The sequence below is a fragment of the Bos indicus x Bos taurus genome, chromosome 8 (assembly GCF_003369695.1).
Source record: "Bos indicus x Bos taurus breed Angus x Brahman F1 hybrid chromosome 8, Bos_hybrid_MaternalHap_v2.0, whole genome shotgun sequence".
In the NCBI taxonomy this organism is placed as follows: Eukaryota; Metazoa; Chordata; class Mammalia; order Artiodactyla; family Bovidae; genus Bos; species Bos indicus x Bos taurus.
The window spans coordinates 106,243,356-106,264,108 of NC_040083.1; the positions used below are offsets into that span (position 1 = coordinate 106,243,356).

A 20,753-nucleotide genomic window follows, 5' to 3' on the forward strand; every position below is an offset into this window, starting at 1 on the left:
GAGAAGCCCTTGAATCCCCCTACTCAGCCCCTACAAAAGCTTACAGTCTGGTGATAGGTCCAGATAAGGAAAGAACAATGATTCTGCCCAGGGACAAGGACTATGACTTAGGGACTACGGAGGCTATGAGAGCAGAGCAGAGGACCCCTCAATGTGGTCACAGCTAGGGGTGGTGATGCAGGAATGCCTCTGGGAGGAAGGGTGTTTGGGCTGCATGAAATGGAAATGAAAAGCATCCCTGGTCTCCAGTAAAAGGAAGAGAAACACATTTAAAGGGGGAGGAAACAGCCTTTGAAGGGGATGCAGGCATGAGAAGGTATGATGCCTGCAAGAAACTATGGGTATCGATGTACCTGGAAACTGTGCTAGGTGACAAATAGCGGGAGAGATGAAGTGAAAACAGTGAGCTTGTGAATGTCAATACAGGCCAGAACAGAGATATCTGAGTTGAAGGTAATTCTTTCTAGAGCTGTGGCTATCCTTTTATACACTAATTATTATCCTGGGCATATCTTCTTGTTTCCAACTTCCAGTCTAATGAAATAAAGAAAGAAAGAAATGCAAATGTGTTTTGGTCAAGATTAATGAATTAACAGATGTCTCCCCGGGCCTCTTGGTATTTGCTTAGAACTCAAGAGGACTATTTGGGAGAAAAAGTGTTTAGAGCTCTAGAGCTTTGCTGTAGCTATGGTAGTCCTTGGATCAGAAGCATCAGCAGGAGCTGGCAGCCTTTGAGAGATGTAGAATGTAAGATTTCCTCTAGACCTGCTGAGGGCTGGAGAAGCATTGGGTAGGAACTGAGTATCCTGAGCTTGAATCCTGGCTCTGCCTCCTGCTGGCTGCGTGACTTTGGTCCTTTCTTACCTTTCTTCTCTGCACATCAGTATCATCAGTGACAAAGTTAAGGTCAACCCACTGGATTCCTGTGACATTCTCAGCTCTAAGGGGTGAATGTATATGTGTGGGTGTTATTCTTGGGAATACTGGTGGGAAAGTTGATCATTTTCAAACTGACTAACACACACTTGCTTCCTGGATGATCCACTCTTTGGAATTATGTCTTTAAGCCTGTAGATAGTGAAAAAGATCCTCAGAAATCATGGGCTTGTACCTGAAGGCAGATCAACTGGAAAATCAGAAGGTCAGACCATAAGGCACTCACCACTCTGTCTAGCTGAGGCTTCATAGAAGGAGAAAAGAAGTGGATCCTTTCCGTTCCCTCCTACCTCCCATCTTGTCTACTTTTTAAGGAAAGAAAAAAGAGGCAGAATCTACATGACTAGCTCCAGAAGCACATAATTCCATAGGGTTTTCCTGGTTGTTGCATGAGGATAATCAAGTGTGTGGGTGTGTGTGTGCACACATGTGTGTGCTGTGGGTACAGGGAGCCTGCTTAGGGTGACAATGCCTTCAAGTATAAATGTTTTAATTAAGAGAAAGAAGATCTAGCTGTCTGATCCAATGGTATACTAGAGCTGCATTTCATTTTCTAAATAGCTTCCTCAGTAGGTCTATGTAAAGGCTGCAAAAATACATCTGAACAGGCTTCCAACTAAAAGATAAGGATGGAATGATGGCTAGCTAGCCAAATCCTTGCCTTACTCTGCAGAGACCAGGGGGCTAGCCTGGAGAAGCCCTTTCCTTACTCCCAAACTGCTGCCCATTGGAGAAGTGCTTGAGAATCTGGGTTGAGAAAGTGCACTCCTGACCTGGGCTATTGAGACCCCTTACTCTACAGCATCAGTGCAGTGAGATTTCCAGGCAAGACAGTCAGCATCTTGTTAATGGAGAGAGGGGTGAAACTGCAGAGAAAAGATGCCAGTATAAGTTTTAGGTTATACTAAGTCCTTCCCATAGGACTGGGAAGAAGGAGAACGAGCTTCATTGCTAACTTGCTCTGTGATCTTGGCAAATCGCCTCTCTAACTCCTAGTTCCCTGTTTGTGGACATTAATAACTATTATTGGGCAGCAATTATGAATAAGATGTCCACTTACTAACCACTGACTGTAAATAATGTAGTGTATTCCAAGTTAACACTATCTATATGCAGTTGACTCACAAATTTCTACCTCCAGCTAAGAACCTATTCTTTGAATAAGATTTTTGGATCCCAATGCTTATTTTTCATGTTTTACCTGGGAAGCATTCTCCCTGTAGACACATGAAGGCGATTGTCACAAGAGGAACAAGTGGGCTAATATCTCCACATGTCTGCAGGAGCCTTAGATATGCTAGAAGGCCAAGGAGTACCTGTGGTTATGACCAGCCTTCTCCTTGGGGAAAACGCTCTTGACCAGTACAACACGTCACCACGAGGTTTAGAAGTGGGTTTTCCACCATACTCTTCAGAGGGCCACCTTACTTCTACACGTTGGGGTTTGATACTGTTGCCTCCCTCCACTATTAATGGTCCGCCCTCAGTGAAAAGTGCTGGTGAAGCTCTGTGCACATCACTTTACAGCATCTGAGTTTGGAAGGTGGGAGGAGGAGTGCAAGTTGACTTGAGAAGCTCTTTTTTACAATTAGCTCAATCATAGCCCCACAAAGCAGGTACTGCATCATTATCCCCATTTTACAGATGAGGACACTAAATTTATAGAGGCTGAAATGATTTGCCCAAGATATGAGGTAAGTGATAGAAACAGGGTTTGAATCCAGGTGTTCTGTTTTTCTGACATCAATAATTGTAGCCTTGGGAATTTCCTGGTGGTCCAGTGGCTAAGACTCCACACTCCCAAAGCAGGGAGCCAAGGTTCGATCCCTGGTCAGAAAACTAGAGCTCACATGCTGCAACTGAGATCTGGTGTGTCCAAATAAATAAATAACAAATATCTATAAAAGGAGAGTTTGTCAAAACTCATAAAACCATACAGCACAAAGACTGAACATTAATGTCCCCAAATAAAACACTGTATGTGTATATATATATGTGTGTATTATGTGTGTGTGTATATATATATATATATATACACATACACACATAATACACATATATGTATTATACACACAATTTAGAAGTATAGGAAGTGCAAGGAAAGAACGTGGACTGTGACCACAAAATCTGTCCGTACTACAGAGATACAGTACAGCGTGAAGATGGGGAAGAGATAAGACTGAATATCCCAAGTGCTGCAACTAAGATCCAGCACAGCCAAATAAACAAATTTTTTTTTAAGTACAATTGAAAAAAAAAAAAAGAATAACAGCACCCTTGAATACCCTCTAAGCTGATTTGCCACACGGCAGCCAGAGTGGTCCTGTTACGGTGTAGGTCAAGCTGCTTCTGTGCTCAGAATCCTCCAATGGATTTCACCTCACTTAGAGTAACATCTGAAGTCCTCATCCTCCTATACAAGGCCCTGCAACCTCCTCTCATCATCCACGCCCTCTCCCCACCACCAGCCTTCTGCTTTTCCGGTTTGCTTCCTAACTCCTCTCCCCGCTCCCCTCCAACCCCACTGGTCTTTCTGTGAGTGCTGACCCTATGGCATGCTCCTGTGCCTGCTGCAGAGGCGCTGCCTCTGCATTCCCTCAGCCTAGAATGCTTTCCCCCAGAGAGAAGCATGGCTTTTACCATCACCAGCTTAAGGTGTTTTAAAGTGCCTGTTCTTTAGCAAAGGTTACCGCCTTGGAGAAGCTGTCCCTGGCCACTGTCTCTGTCATGACAGCTCCACACCTGCGCCAGGGGCACCCCCAAGCTTTGTGCCCTCATCCGGCATTTCTCACCCTCTGGCAGCATCTGCCTTACCCCATTTGTCTACTATAGCCCAGTCCAACAGAACACTCTGCAATGATGCTACTGTTCCGCGTTCTCCAAGGGTACAACCAGTCACATTAGCTATGGAGCATATGAAACACAGCTAACACGATGGAGAAAGTGTTTAATTTCAATGAACTTAAACTTAAATAGCACACGTGGCTAGTGGCTGCCTTCTCAGGCAATGCAGATTTAATCTCTCTGCAGAATAGAAGTGTAACTCAGTTCAGTTCATTTCAGTCCCTCAGTCATGTCTGACTCTTTGCAACCCCATGAATCACAGCACACCAGGCCACCCTGTCCATTACCAACTCCTGGAGTTTACCTAAACTCATGTCCATCAAGTCGGTGATGCCATCCAGCCATCTCACCCTCTGTGGTTCCCTTCTCCTCCTGCCCCCAGTCCCTCCCAGCATGAGGGGCTTTTCCAGTGAGTCAACTCTTCCCATGAGGTGGCCAAAGTATTGGAGTTTCAGCTTCAGCATCAGTCCTTGCAATGAACACACAGGACTGATCTCCTTTAGGATGGACTGGTTGGATCTCCTTGCAGTCCAAGGGACTCTCAAGAGTCTTCTCCAACACCACAGTTCAAAAGCATCAGTTCTTCGGTGCTCAGCTTTCTTTACAGTCCAACTCTCACATCCATACATGAACACTGGAAAAACCATAGCCTTGACTAGACAGACCTTTGTTGGCAAAGTAATATCTCTGCTTTTTAATATGCTGTCTAGGTTGGTCATAACTATCCTTCCAAGGAATAAGCATCTTTTAGTTTCATGGCTGCAATCACCATCTGCAGTGATTCTGGAGCTCAAAAAAATAAAATCTGACACTGTTTCCACTGTTTCCCCATCTATTTCCCATTAAGTGATGGGACCAGATGCCATGATCTTCATTTTCTGAATGTTGAACTTTAAGCCAAATTTTCACTCTCCTCTTTCACTTTCAAAAAGCAGCTTTTTAGTTCCTCTTCATTTTCTCCCATAAGAGTGGTGTCATCTGCATATCTCAGGTTATTGATATTTCTCCCGGCAATCTTGACTCCAGCTTGTGCTTCTTCCAGCCCAGCGTTTCTCATGATGTACTCTGTGTATAAGTTAAATACGCAGGGTGACAATATACAGTCTTGATGTACTCCTTTTCCTATTTGGAACCAGTCTGTTGTTTCATGTCCAGTTCTAACTGTTGCTTCTTGACCTGCATACAAATTTCTCAAGAGGCAGATCAGGTGGTCTGGTATTCCCATCTCCTGAAGAATTTTCCACAGTTTATTGTGGTCCACACAGTCAAAGGCTTTGGCATAGTCAATAAAGCAGAAATAGATATTTATCGGATGTTGGCAATTTGATCTCTGATTCCCCTGCCTTTTCTTTTTTTTTTTTTTGTCAATTCTTTTTTTTTTCTAATTTTATTTTATTTTTAAATTTACATAATTATATTAGTTTTGCCAAATATCAAAATGAATCCGCCACAGGTATACATGTGTTCCCCATCCCGAACCCTCCTCCCTCCTCCCTCCCATACCATCCCTCTGGGCCGTCCCAGTGCACCAGCCCCAAACATCCAGCATCGTGCATCGAACCTGGACTGGCAACTCGTTTCCTACATGATATTTTACATGTTTCATTGCCATTCTGCCAAATCTTCCCACCCTCTCCCTCACCTACAGAGTCCATAAGACTGTTCTATACATCAGTGTCTCTTTTGCTGTCTCGTACACCGGGTTATCGTTACCATCTTTCTAAATTCCATATTTTTGCGTTAGTATACTGTATTTATGTTTTTCCTTCTGGCTTACTTCACTCTGTATAATAGGCTCCAGTTTCATCCACCTCATTAGAACTGATACAAATGTATTCTTTTTAATGGCTGAGTAATACTCCATTGTGTATATGTACCACAGCTTTCTTATCCATTCATCTGCTGATGGACATCTAGGTTGCTTCCATGTCTTGGCTATTATAAACAGTGCTGCGATGAACATTGGGGTACACGTGTCTCTTTCCCTTCTGGTTTCCTCAGTGTGTATGCCCAGCAGTGGGATTGCTGGATCATAAGGCAGTTCTATTTCCAGTTTTTTAAGGAATCTCCACACTGTTCTCCATAGTGGCTGTACTAGTTTGCATTCCCACCAACAGTGTAAGAGGGTTCCCTTTTCTCCACACCCTCTCCAGCATTTATTATTTGTAGACTTTTGGATCGCAGCCATTCTGACTGGTGTGAAATGGTACCTCATAGTGGTTTTGATTTGCATTTCTCTGATAATGAGTGATGTTGACCATCTTTTCATGTGTTTGTTAGCCATCTGTATGTCTTCTTTGGAGAAATGTCTATTTAGTTCTTTGGCCCATTTTTTGATTGGGTCGTTTATTTTTCTGGAGTTGAGCTGTAGGAGTTGCTTGTATATTTTTGAGATTAGTTGTTTGTCGGTTGCTTCATTTGCTATTATTTTCTCCCATTCTGAAGGCTGTCTTTTCACCTTGCTAATAGTTTCCTTTGATGTGCAGAAGCTTTTAAGGTTAATTAGGTCCCATTTGTTTATTTTTGCTTTTATTTCCAATATTCTGGGAAGTGGGCCATAGAGGATCCTGCTGTGATGTATGTCGGAGAGTGTTTTGCCTATGTTCTCCTCTAGGAGTTTTATAGTTTCTGGTCTTACATTTAGATCTTTAACCCATTTTGAGTTTATTTTTGTGTATGGTGTTAGAAAGTGGTCCAGTTTCATTCTTTTACAAGTGGTTGACCAGATTTCCCAGCACCACTTGTTAAAGAGATTGTCTTTAATCCATTGTATATTCTTGCCTCCTTTGTCAAAGATAAGGTGTCCATAGGTGCGTGGATTTATCTCTGGGCTTTCTATTTTATTCCATTGATCAATATTTCTGTCTTTGTGCCAGTACCATACTGTCTTGATAACTGTGGCTTTGTAGTAGAGCCTGAAGTCAGGTAGGTTGATTCCTCCAGTTCCATTCTTCTTTCTCAAGATCGCTTTGGCTATTCGAGGTTTTTTGTATTTCCATACAAATTGTGAAATTATTTGTTCTAGCTCTGTGAAGAATACTGTTGGTAGCTTGATAGGGATTGCGTTGAATCTATAAATTGCTTTGGGTAGTATACTCATTTTCACTATATTGATTCTTCCAATCCATGAACATGGTATATTTCTCCATCTATTAGTGTCCTCTTTGATTTCTTTCACCAGTGTTTTATAGTGTTCTATATATAGGTCTTTAGTTTCTTTAGGTAGATATATTCCTAAGTATTTTATTCTTTCCGTTGCAATGGTGAATGGAATTGTTTCCTTAATTTCTCTTTCTGTTTTCTCATTATTAGTGTATAGGAATGCAAGGGATTTCTGTGTGTTGATTTTATATCCTGCAACTTTACTATAGTCATTGATTATTTCTAGTAATTTTCTGGTGGAATCTTTAGGGTTTTCTACGTAGAGGATCATGTCATCTGCAAATAGTGAGAGTTTTACTTCTTCTTTTCCAATTTGGATTCCTTTTATTTCTTTTTCTGCTCTGATTGCTGTGGCCAAAACTTCCAAAACTATGTTGAATAGTAATGGTGAAAGTGGGCACCCTTGTCTTGTTCCTGACTTTAGAGGAAATGCTTTCAATTTTTCACCATTGAGGATAATGTTTGCTGTGGGTTTGTCATATATAGCTTTTATTATGTTGAGGTATGTTCCTTCTATTCCTGCTATCTGGAGAGTTTTTTTTTTTATCATAAATGGATGTTGAATTTTGTCAAAGGCTTTCTCTGCATCTATTGAGATAATCATATGGTTTTTATTTTTCAATTTGTTAATGTGGTGTATTACATTGACTGATTTGCAGATATTGAAGAATCCTTGCATCCCTGGGATAAAGCCCACTTGATCATGGTGTATGATCTTTTTAATGTGTTGTTGGATTCTGATTGCTAGAATTTTGTTAAGGATTTTTGCATCTATGTTCATCAGTGATATTGGCCTGTAGTTTTCTTTTTTTGTGGGATCTTTGTCAGGTTTTGGTATTAGGGTGATGGTGGCCTCATAGAATGAGTTTGGAAGTTTACCTTCCTCTGCAATTTTCTGGAAGAGTTTGAGCAGGATAGGTGTTAGCTCTTCTCTAAATTTTTGGTAGAATTCAGCTGTGAAGCCGTCTGGACCTGGGCTTTTGTTTGCTGGGATATTTTTGATTACAGTTTCAATTTCTATGCTTGTGATTGGTCTGTTAAGATTTTCTATTTCTTCCTGGTCCAGTTTTGGAAAGTTGTACTTTTCTAAGAATTTGTCCATTTCTTCCACGTTGTCCATTTTATTGGCATATAATTGTTGATAGTAGTCTCTTATGATCCTTTGTATTTCTGTGTTGTCTGTTGTGATCTCTCCATTTTCGTTTCTAATTTTGTTGATTTGATTTTTCTCCCTTGGTTTCTTGATGAGTCTGGCTAATGGTTTGTCAATTTTATTTATCCTTTCAAAGAACCAGCTTTTGGTTTTGTTGATTTTTGCTATGGTCTCTTTTGTTTCTTTTGCATTTATTTCTGCTCTAATTTTTAAGATTTCTTTCCTTCTACTAACCCTCCGGTTCTTCATTTCTTCCTTTTCTAGTTGCTTTAGGTGTAGAGTTAGGTTATTTATTTGACTTTTTTCTTGTTTCTTGAGGTGTGCCTGTATTGCTATGAACTTTCCCCTTAGGACTGCTTTTACCGTGTCCCACAGGTTTTGGGTTGTTGTGTTTTCATTTTCATTCGTTTCTATGCAAATTTTGATTTCTTTTTTGATTTCTTCTGTGATTTGTTGGTTATTCAGCAGTGTGTTGTTCAGCCTCCATATGTTGGAATTTTTAATAGTTTTTCTCCTGTAATTGAGATCTAATCTTACTGCATTGTGGTCAGAAAAAATGCTTGGAATGATTTCTATTTTTTTGAACTTACCAAGTCTAGCTTTATGGCCCAGGATGTGATCTATCCTGGAGAAGGTTCCATGTGCACTTGAGAAAAAGGTGAAATTCATTGTTTTGGGATGAAATGTCCTATAGATATCAATTAGGTCTAACTGGTCTATTGTATCGTTTAAAGTTTGTGTTTCCTTGTTAATTTTCTGTTTAGTTGATCTATCCATAGGTGTAAGTGGGGTATTAAAGTCTCCCACTATTATTGTGTTATTGTTAATTTCTCCTTTCATACTTGTTAGCATTTGTCTTACATACTGTGGTGCTCCCGTGTTGGGTGCATATATATTTATAATTGTTATATCTTCTTCTTGGATTGATCCTTTGATCATTATGTAGTGACCTTCTTTGTCTCTTTTCACAGGCTTTGTTTTAAAGTCTATTTTATCTGATATGAGTATTGCTACTCCTGCTTTCTTTTGGTCCCTATTTGCATGGAAAATCTTTTTCCAGCCCTTCACTTTCAGTCTGTATGTGTCCCCTGTTTTGAGGTGGGTCTCTTGTAGACAACATATGTAGGGGTCTTGTTTTTGTATCCATTCAGCCAGTCTTTGTCTTTTGGTTGGGGCATTCAACCCATTTACGTTTAAGGTAATTACTGATAAGTATGATCCCGTTGCCATTTACTTTATTGTTTTGGGTTCGAGTTTATACACCGTTTTTGTGTTTCCTGTCTAGAGAATATCCTTTAGTATTTGTTGGAGAGCTGGTTTGGTGGTGCAGAATTCTCTCAGCTTTTGCTTGTCTGAAAAGCTTTTGATTTCTCCTTCATACTTGAATGAGATCCTTGCTGGGTACAATAATCTGGGCTGTAGGTTATTTTCTTTCATCATTTTAAGTATGTCTTGCCATTCTCTCCTGGCTTGAAGAGTTTCTATTGAAAGATCAGCTGTTATCCTTATGGGAATTCCCTTGTGTGTTATTTGTTGTTTTTCCCTTGCTGCTTTTAATATTTGTTCTTTGTGTTTGATCTTTGTTAATTTGATTAATATGTGTCTTGGGGTGTTTCTCCTTGGGTTTATCCTGTTTGGGACTCTCTGGGTTTCTTGAACTTGGGTGATTATTTCCTTCCCCATTTTAGGGAAGTTTTCCACTATTATCTCCTCAAGTATTTTCTCATGGTCTTTCTTTTTGTCTTCTTCTTCTGGAACCCCTATGATTCGAATGTTGTAGCGTTTAATATTGTCCTGGAGGTCTCTGAGATTGTCCTCATTTCTTTTAATTCGTTTTTCTTTTATCCTCTCTGATTCATTTATTTCTACCATTCTATCTTCTAATTCACTAATCCTGTCTTCTGCCTCTGTTGTTCTACTATTTGTTGCCTCCAGAGTGTTTTTAATTTCACTTATTGCATTATTCATTATATATTGACTCTTTTTTATTTCTTCTAGGTCCTTGTTAAACCTTTCTTGCATCTTCTCAATCCTTGTCTCCAGGCTATTTATCTGTGATTCCATTTTAGTTTCAAGATTTTGGATCAATTTCACTATCATTATTCGGAATTGTTTATCAGGTAGATTCCCTATCTCTTCCTCTTTTGTTTGGTTTGGTGGGCATTTATCCTGTTCCTTTATCTGCTGAGTATTCCTCTGTCTCTTCATCTTGTTTAAATTGCTGAGTTTGAGGTGTCCTTTCTGTATTCTGGCAGTTTGTGGAGTTCTCTTTATTGTGGCGTTTCCTCACTGTGTGTGGGTTTGTACAGGTGGCTTGTCAAGGTTTCCTGGTTAGGGAAGCTTGTGTCGGTGTTCTGGTGGGTGGAGCTGTATTTCTTCTCTCTGGAGTGCAATGAAATGTCCAGTAATGAGTTATGAGATGTCTATAGTTTTGGGGTGACTTTGGGCAGCCTGTATCTTGAAGCTCAGGGCTGTGTTCCTTTGTTGTTGGAGAATTTGTTTGGTATGTCTTGCCCTGGAACTTATTGGCCCTTGTGTGGTGCTTGGTTTCAGTGTCGGTATGGAGGCATTTGATGAGCTCCTGTCAATGAATGTTCCTTGGAGTCAGGAGTTCCCTGGAGTCAGGGTTTGGACTTAAGTCTCCTGCTTCCGGTTATCAGTCTTATGTTTACGGTAGTTTCAAAACTTCTCCTTCTATACAGCACCATTGATAAAACATCTACATTAAAGATGAAAAGTTTCTCTACAGTGAGGGTCACTCAGAGAGGTTCACAGGGTTACATGGAGAAGAGAAGAGGGAGGAGGGAGTTAGAGGTGACCCAAATTAGATGAGGTGAATCAATAGTGGAGAGAGTGGGCTAGCCAGTAGTCACTTCCTTATGTGCACTCCACAACTGGACCACTCAGAGATGTTCACGGGGTTATACAGAGAAGAAGGAGGAAGGTAACAGATGTGGCCAGAAGGATAAAAGGGGGGAATGAAAAGGAGGGAGACAGATCCAGCCAGTAATCAGTTCCCTAAGTGTTCTCCACCGTCTGGAACACACAGAAATTCACAGAGTTGGGTAGAGTAGAGAGGGGTTAGGGAGGAGACACAGGCGACCTGGTGGAGAAAAAGGAGAGTCCAAAGGGAGAGAGAGCAGTCAAGCCAGTAATCTCACTCCCTAGTGAAAAATGGGTCCTGAAGATTGGGTCCTTAAAGGTACAAAATTGGTAACAAATACATAAAAGCAAAAATTAAAAATCTAGAGTAGAGTTTGGAATTTCAAAAATACGATGTTAAAGAAAAGAAGAAGGAAAAGAAAGAGAGAAAAAACGAACAAACAAAAACAAACAAGGTCGCGAAAATTATAAAGAAAGTACAGGTACAAAATTGATAACTAATACCAGAGAGCAAAAATTAAAAACCTAGAGTAGAGTTTGGAATTTCAAAAATACGATGTTAAAGAAAAGAAGAAGGAAAAGAAAGAGAGAAAAAACGAACAAACAAAAACAAACAAGGTCGCGAAAATTATAAAGAAAGTACAGGTACAAAATTGATAACTAATACCAGAAAGCAAAAATTAAAAATCTAGAGTAGAGTTTGGAATTTCAAAAATACAATGTTAAAAAAAAAAAAAGAAGAAGAAGAAAAATAAAGAGAGAAAACAAACAAACAAATACGAACAATGTCACAAAAATTATAAAGAAAATACAGGTACAAAATTGATATCAAATACCAAAAAGCATAAATTAAAAATCTAGAGTAAAGTTTGGAATTTCAGATATACAATGTTATATAAAAGAAGAAGAGAAAGAAACAGAGAAGAAAAAAAAAAAGTCACAGAAAGTATATAAAAAAAAACTATAGGTACAAAATTGATAACATATACCAAAAAGCGAAAATTAAAAATCTAGAGTAGAGTTTGGAATTTCAAAAATACAATGTTAAAGAAAAGAAGAAAAAAAACAAAAACAAAAAAAAAACAAACAAAAAAAAACAAGGTCAAAAAATTATAAAATATATATATATGAAGTTTGCTGAAGAAGAAAAAAATAGGGTCTTTTTTTTTTTTTTTTTTGCAAAGTAATAGGTTATAAAAGTGAAAATTAAAGGAACAATAGAGGACTTAAATTTTTTTTTTAATTAAAAAAAAAAAAGAAAGAAAGAATGATCGTAAAAATAATAAAAATATATCTAGGACTTTTTTTTTTTTTGTGGGTGTTGTGGGTTCAGTTCATTTTTGGCTAGTTCCTTGGTCAGATTTATATTTCTCAAGATCTATAGGCCCCTTCCTATGTAGTCCGTAGTAACCACAGGGTTTTGATCTATTGCCTGTAGCTTCCAAGGCATTTCCCTCTGTTATATCTTCTTCTGTTTGCTAGTCTCTTCAGTATCTGGTTTCCGCCCTGACACAAAGGGCACGGTGGAGGACACTTTTTTTTTTTTTAGGCTTACTTGTTCAGTCGCGCTGTGGGGAGGGAGGGAGGGATGCTGTAAACAAATAACACTGGCGTGGGCTCGCAGTGCCTCAGCCACACTGGGTCTGCCCCCGCTCACGGCGCGTGTAGCCTCCCTGTCCACACTACTCGGACTCTAGGTTGTTCCGCCGGGAACAATCCGAGGCTGGCCCTGGGCTGCATGCACCTCCCAGGTCCAAGCCGCTCAGGTTCAGGCACTCGGGTAGTCCTCAGAGGCGCAGACTCAGTAGGGCCTGCGTTTTGTGCTCTTCCCAGGTCCGAGCAGCTCAGGTGATGAGGTGTTTGGCGAGCGCCAATGCTGCGACTTATCGCCTCCCCGCCACTCGGTTATCTGGGTGTAAAACCGGCGCACCTTCTCAGGCAGATGTGGACCGTCCAGACCCCCAAGAAGTTTTAGTTAGCAAAGAAGCCTGCTTACAGTTTTATAGATAATGTCTGTCTGGGGCTGCGATTTCCCCCTTCCAGCTCTGGCTGCCTGTCACCGGAGGGGGAAGATCTGCAGCCGGCTATCTCTGTTCAGTCCTTTGTTCCGTGCGCGGGCCTGGCAGTCTTAGGTTAGGGCTGGCTTTTCGCGTGGTAGGTATCCCACAGTCTGGTTTGCTAGCCCAAATTATTTCGCTCAGATAGCGCTCAGGGTATTCAGGCCAGATTCTTACTCTCAGCGATGCAGCCCTTGCCGCGCCTCCCTGCCCAGTCCCGGCTTGCTAATGGCGGATGCAGGCGTCTGCTCTGCTTTCCGCTGGGGGAGTTACCGTAGGGCTCGCAATCTGCGAGTTTTAATTGTTTATTTATTTTTTCTCCCTGTTATGTTGCCCTCTGTGCTTCCAAAGCTCGGCACAGATTCGGCAGTGAGAAGGTTTCCTGGTGTTTGGAAACTTCTCTCTTTTTAAGATTCCCTTCCCAGGACGGAACTCCGTCCCTCCCTCTTTTGTCTCTTTTTTTTTGTTTTTAATATTTTTTCCTACCTCCTTTCGAAGAGTTGGGTTGCTTTTCTGGGTGCCTGATGTCCTCTGCCGGCATTCAGAAGTTGTTTTGTGGAATTTACTCAACGTTTAAATGCTCTTTTGATGAATTTGTGGGGGAGAAAGTGTTCTCCCCGTCCTACTCCTCCACCATCTTCCCCCTGCCTTTTCTAAAACCAGCTTGAACATCTAGACGTTCACGGTTCACGTATTGCTGAAGCCTGGCTTGGAGAATTTTGAGCATTACTTTACTATCAAGTGAGATGAGTGCAATTGTGCGATAGTTTGAGCATTCTTTGGCATTGCCTTTCTTTGGGATTGGAATGAAAACTGACCTTTTCCAGCCACTGCTGAGTTTTCCAAATTTGCTGGCATATTGAGTGCAGCACTTTCACAGCATCATCTTTCAGGATTTGAAATAGCTCAACTGGAATTCCATCACCTCCATTAGCTTTGTTCGTAGTGATGCTTTCTAAGGCCCATTTGACTTCATATTCCAGGATGTCTGGGTCTAGCTGAGTGATCACACCATCATCATAATCTGGGTCATGAAGATGTTTTTTGTACAGTTCTTCTGTGTATTCTTGCCACCTCTTCTTAATATCTTTTGCTTCTGTTAGGTCCATACCATTTCTGTCCTTTATCAAGCCCATCTTTGCATGAAATGTTCCCTTGGTATCTCTAATTTTCTTGAAGAGATCTCTAGTCTTTCCCATTCTGTTTCCCTCTATTTTGTTGCATTGATCACTGAGGAAGGCTTTCTTATCTCTCCTTGATATTCTTTGGAACTCTGCATTCAAATGGGAATATCTTTCCTTTTCTCCTTTGTTTTTGCTTCTATTCTTTTCACAGCTATTTGTAAGTCCTCCCCAGACAGCCATTTTGCTTTTTTGCATTTCTTTTCCATGGGGATGGTCTTGATCCCTGTCTGCTGTACAATGTCACAAACCTCCTTTCATAGTTCATCAGGTACTCTATCTATCAGATCTAGTCCCTTAAATCTATTTCTCACTTCCACTGTATAATCATAAGGGATTTGATTTAGGTCATACCTGAATGGTCTACTGGTTTTCCCTACTTTCTTCAATTTAAGTCTGAATTTGGCAATAAGGAGTTCATGATCCGAGCCACAGTCCGCTCCCGGTCTTGTTTTTGCTGACTGTATAGAGCTTCTCCATCTTTGGCTGCAAAGAATATAATCAATCTGATTTCAGTGATGACCATCTGATGATGTCCATGTGTAGAGTCTTCTCTTGTGTTGTTGGAAGAGGGTGTTTGCTATGACCAGTGTATTCTCTTGGCAAAACTCTTTTAGCCTTTGCCCTGCTTCATTCTGTATTCCAAGGCCAAATTTGCCTGTTACTCCAGGTGTTTCTTGCCTTCCTACGTTTGCATTCCAGTCCCCTATAATGAAAAGGACATCTTTTTTGGGTGTTAGTTCTAAAAGGTCTTGTAGGTCTTCATAGAACCATTCAAGTTCAGCTTCTTCAGCATTACTGGTTGGGGCATAGACTTGGATTACTGTGATATTGAATGGTTTGCCTTGGAAATGAACAGAGATCATTCTGTCACTTTTGAGATTGCACCCAAGTACTGCATTTCGGACTCTTGTTGACCATGATGGCCACTCCATTTCTTCTAAGGGATTCCTGCCCACAGTAGTAGATATAATGGTCATCTGAGTTAAATTCACCCATTCCAGTCCATTTTAGTTCACTGATTCCTAGAATGTCAACGTTCACTCTTGCCATCTCCTGTTTGACCACTTCCAATTTGCCTTGATTCATGGACTTGACATTCCAGGTTCCTATGCAATATTGCTCTTTACAGTATCGGACCTTGCTTCTATCACCAGTCACATCTACAACTTGGTATTGTTTTTGCTTTGGCTCCATCCCTTCATTCTTTCTGGAGTTATTTCTCCACTGATCTCCAGTAGTATATTGGGTACCTACCGACCTGGGGAGTTCCCCTTTCAGTATCCTATCATTTTGCCTTTTCATACTGTTCATGGGGTTCTCAAGGCAAGAATACTGAAGTGGTTTGCCATTCCCTTCTCCAGTGGACTACATTTTTTGTTCACTGCTATGTCCCCAGTGCCTAGAAAACTGTCCAACTACTCAATATGTGTCAGTCAAAAGAATGAATAAAGGAATCTACTTGAAGCTCTCCATACATTATCTCATTTAATCCCAACAACAGAGTTGTGGGTTAGACAATATTTTCATGCTCTAGTATTCAGAGAGAGGAAGTGTCTTGCTAAAAAATGGCCAGTTAGCTTGGACCTGATAGCCAACATTTCCCCTTTTAAGGTAAAAAAAAAAAAAAGTTCTGGGGATCTAGTGTACAGAATACTCAACAATACCGTTGTATCTTGAAAACTCCTGAGTGAGTAGATCTTAAATGTTATCACCATATACACACAAAGAAGGTAAGAATGTGAGGTGGTAGAGGCGTTAAGGAACCTTATTATGGTAATCATTTTGCCCTATATATATGGATTAAATCATCACATTTTACACCTAAAACTTAAACAACTTTATGTGCCAATTATATTTCAATAAAGATGAAAAAATGATAAAGAACACCCAGCAAGGAAGAGGTAGATAGGATCTGAGCTCAGGGCTGTCTGGTGACATGCAGACTCTTTGCTTTGCTGAAATTGGATTAGGCATTTTCTGTGGTCCTTTCTGAGATGCTGTGGTTTTACCAGAATCTGCTTCCCTGTCAGCCAATGACAGCACGTAGTTTATCCACCAATGGGACTTATGGACACTTTGCATAAAGCCCCTCGTCAACGACTCAGAAGCCATGATTCTTCAGACGGAAGGAGTGCAGACCCTTTGCACCCCATACCTTCTCTGCCCCCCAGCCCTGCCCATGGCTTACCGGTTTCTGGGTCGCAGAGCTGCTCACAGGCATCTGTGGTCCTCTGTCCGCAGAGGTCCCTCACCCACGGGGAGGTCGCATTGATCTGGTAATACAGGGACAGCTTGGCTGGGTTTAACCAGTCAGAGATGTCCAGGTAGCTCCCTTCACTCACCACAAAGCTGCTCCCTGTAGGGGGACAGAGAGAAAGACAGCTACTTTCTGCGTGATTTTCGGACACAAGTGTCTTGCTGCTGATGTACAGGGCAGGAAAGGAGACAGGTACATACAGCCACTCCCCTCACCACAGGTCCTCTGTTGTCGCAGATCTACACACCTTCACAGAGCATTTACAGTGTGCAAGTTATGGTGTGAGCAACAGACGGAGACAGATAAGTCAGACATGAGAGACAGTTCTGCCGAGTGCTTGGGAGTCAGGCCCTCAAGACTGACAGAGACCTGAGTTCAAATCCCAGATCCGCCATTACCAGCCCTAGACTCTGGGGAAGCCGCTCACTCCCTCTGGGTCTTGGCCACATTGTCTGTAAATGTGAATACTAACAGAACCCACCCCGGTGTTGTGAAAATGAAATAAATTAACGTGGATAAAGTGCTTAGCCAGTGCCTGATTTGTCCTAGGAAAGAATGATTGAGTGCATTAAGTTCCCTGCATACAAACAAGTTCTGTTCCCAGAGCACACTCGTAAGCCCAGTTTGTTCATAAGTCCAACAGGGTGAGCCTTGTACCCAACTTTTACAGATGATGACATTCACGTGAACTAACTGATATGACTGGACATGTGAACGCACGTTCGCATCTTTGAAAGTTCGCAACTTGAAGGTTCGTTTGTTGAAGACTTACTGTATTAAAATTTAAAATACAAAAAGTTTTTGTTTCTGTCATCCATGCATCCCTCTTGAAACAGGTCACTAATAGTCCACAGGGGATAAGCAGATGACATCCATGGGAAATACTGGCTGAGTGTAAGGGAAATGGCATGGTGGCCCCCTGGCTTAGGTTGTTTTATTTTATTGTATGAGGGATAGAGAACGAGGGTGAGAGAGAAAAGGATGATTCAAAAGATCTGTAGCACCTCCAAAACAAAAAGCACCACCCATGCAATGGAAAATGCGTTAATGCTGGGAAACAATAAGGAAAGGTGGAGCTTGGGGTGAGCTGGGTGCTGCGGGCTCCATTCACAGGGAGCACCTGCAGCCCAGCTCCAGCCAGCTCAGGTCAAATGTGTCCAAAGGTAAGTGGTGCTAGGTTTTCATGAGAAGAGGCAGAAAATTCAGATTTTTGCTGTGATCAACCAGTTTGAAAATGATGGTTGAAATTTGTTCTTTAAAGCTTATGTAGGCCAAACAAAAGACTCTAACTTGGCAATCTAGGCTCCAAAATTGCTCCTTTTTAACATGCATATACACAGACACATATATACAGACAGCCATATGTGGATTAACACACACATATACACACGCATATGTGTGTGTGCATGCTCAATTGCTCAGTCGTGTTTGACTCTTTGGAACCCTATGGACTGTAGCCCTCCAGGCTCCTCTGTCCATGGGATTCTCCAGACAAGAATACTGGAATGGGTTGCCATTTCCTTCTCCAGGGGATCTTCCCAAATCAGGGACTGAATGCACGTCTCTTGCATCTCCTGCACTGGCAGGCAGCTTCTTCATCACTAGCACCACCTGGGAAACCCACATACACGTGAACTACATACATATTTCCTTTGGGGTCCTGTAACAGAAGTCCACTGAAGGTGATGGCACATTAGTCATACCCAGTGAGAGTATATATGTAGCAATACAGTGAAAGTGGCATTTCATGGGGGGAAAGAGGGATAAAAATAGTTCAAATAGGATCACAAATAGGCTTCACAAAGCTGGACACAGAACCACAAAGTGGTTCTAGATTTATGGCAGACCTAGAGACCTCAGCAGGAGGAGATTTTAAATTGTTTCAAAATTAGCATGACTCAGCTTCTCTCCCTGCATTGCCTTCTCTCTATATCACTATCAAGTGAAAAAAAAATCTTTCATGAATGCAACTTAAATTTTCCAAAGAAGGACTCAGTTAATAGACATCCTGCGGATTTGGCAGCAACCTGTCAGGTCACATCAGACCCTGCCAGCTAACCAATGGTCAGGCTCATCTTGGCTCTGGTACCCAGCTGTGGGCCAATGAAGTGAGCAGAGAGCGAGGACCACTTCAGATACTACTTGGCTGCCAGGAGCTAAGATACTCTGAAAAGGACGCAAGCATGGCAGGCAATGTTATCTTCTCTAATTCACACATGCGGTATGATTTATATCATCATACAGAAAGAGTTTCTAAATAAAAGCACAGTGGACAACATGGTTTTGGTGAGAATGAAGTGACTCTGTGTGAAAAGCATAAGGAGTAGATGGCATCAGGCTCAGAGATAAGGGAATGACCACATTTGAAGTTAGCCTTCAAATCCTTGGCAGCTAAAGGGAATAAAAAAAAAATAAAGAACAAGAAGAAGAAGTCTGCTGGATTCCATATTTCAAATTTTCTGGCAAGGAATGATATGCAAATCTATCTACAAAGCCATATTTTCCCCTCTGGAACTAAGCCCAAGCAGAAACATGTCACACGGATCCATGTGCAAGGCGCCGAACGTCAGTATCAACTACAGACTTTTCTTTTGAAAAGCACAGTCATGCTGTTTAAATGGATAATTCTTGTATTTATTCTCACTAAAGACTGAGGGATGGATATTGAATTATGTCCCAGGGCTGAGTTTGGCTAATCCCACTAGTTTAGGGAAGTGACACAGCACGGGGATGAAGAGAACAGAGCTGGCAAGACAGGTATTGAGATCTTCAGTCCGCTACCTACTGGTTCTGTAAGCTTGGACAAGAAAACACATCTCCGTCAAAGCCTGAGAAAGAGGTAGATATTGATTTTCCTTTCACAGGGTTAAAAAAAAAAAAAAAAGATAAAGATTAAATGAGACAATGCATTTGTCTCGGGTCAGGTTCACCAGAAATCAGACTCAAAGTCAGACAGTGGGATGCAGGAGGTTTTGGGGGGTGTTCTCTTGTAGGGACATGAGCAAAGTGGGATGGGGCAGAGGGAGAAGGGGGATTGCATGCAGTTACAGCCGAGGCCATGGGAAGCACTGGAGCAGAGATGGTCCTTTAGACTTGTAATCCAAATCAAGACAAAGGTGTTAGGTCTTTGTATCTCCAACACTAACCATCATAGGGGCAGAGACATCCCTGGGAAGGGATCAAAGTTCTGGTGAAATAGTCCATTTCAATGGAGGGCATTTCTTCAAGAAAGACTCAGAGTGTTCAACCGTCAACATTTCAGGCAGCTGGAGGAATGAGTGCCCGTGTTCTAATAAGAGATTTGGAAGCAGTGTCACAACATCCACTACAGTATGTGAAGTCCCTGGCACATGGGGAAATCTCAACTTGCTGGAGCTATTTTGACTATTATTTAAATTTCTTCTGATCTTGGAAGCTCTGAAGGCAATAGTGATTAACAGATCTTTTCAAATATGAGAAACATGATTCTCTTCGGAAGTGACTCACCCAAAAGCAAGTTGTCCTCAATGTCTTTAAAAAAGATAATATGTTGGTTTTAATGACAGAAGGGAGTTACTATCCTTTGAACATACTATTGGGTCCAGATCCTGGGATGAGCATTCACTTAATCCTTACAAGAGCCTGGCAGAATAAGTATGGCCACCTTTTACAGATAGGCAACATAAGGTTCAGAGAGACAGATTGATTTAGTCAAATTTGCACAACTAGTAAGTGGCCAAAGTAGAAGCTTAACCCAAGTTTTTCAGCATCCAAAGCTAGGACATGCCCATTACCCCGGATTATCTCGAGAATCGAGGCTGTGGTTGGGTATGAGGCAGAGTTGCCTTCCTTGGTCCTTCTACTCCTCTTTGGGTAGTCTTTACCTCCCCCTTCAGCGTGTCCCTATCGTGGTGAAGGGCTTCCGCTTTCTCTGACACACTGTGACCTCCTGCAGGAAAGAAATCATGACTCATTCATCAGTCCTTATCAATCCAGCCCCCAGTAAAAGATACGGCACATACTAGGAGTTTGGTGAGCATCTGTTGAATGAAATAATGAAATTAAAGTCCCATGCTTGACTAGAGGAAAGTGTAGCTCACTTTATGATGGAATTAGGAAGCAGATATGCTTCTGCCTTGATCCTGAAACTTATTTATTTATTTTTCTCATCCTGTGCGGCTTCTCAGGTGGCTCTAGTGGTAAAGAGCCCATCTTCTGATGCAGGAGACATAAGAGACTCAGGTTCGATCCCTGGGTTGGGAAGACCCCTTGGAGGAGGATATGGCAACCCGCCCCCG

At 41.4% G+C, this 20,753-nt stretch overlaps 1 protein-coding gene across 3 annotated transcripts in view; it reads right to left on the reverse strand.

Moving 5' to 3' along the window:
- ASTN2 (astrotactin 2) overlaps window positions 1-20,753 on the reverse strand; it is a 1,048,656-nt gene that overhangs the window by 583,655 nt on the left and 444,248 nt on the right. For all 3 annotated transcript variants that reach the window (XM_027550640.1, XM_027550639.1, XM_027550638.1), the window contains one exon: window positions 16,408-16,575. In XM_027550640.1, coding sequence (XP_027406441.1) covers window positions 16,408-16,575 — 168 coding nt within the window. The remainder of the gene's footprint in view (window positions 1-16,407; window positions 16,576-20,753) is intronic.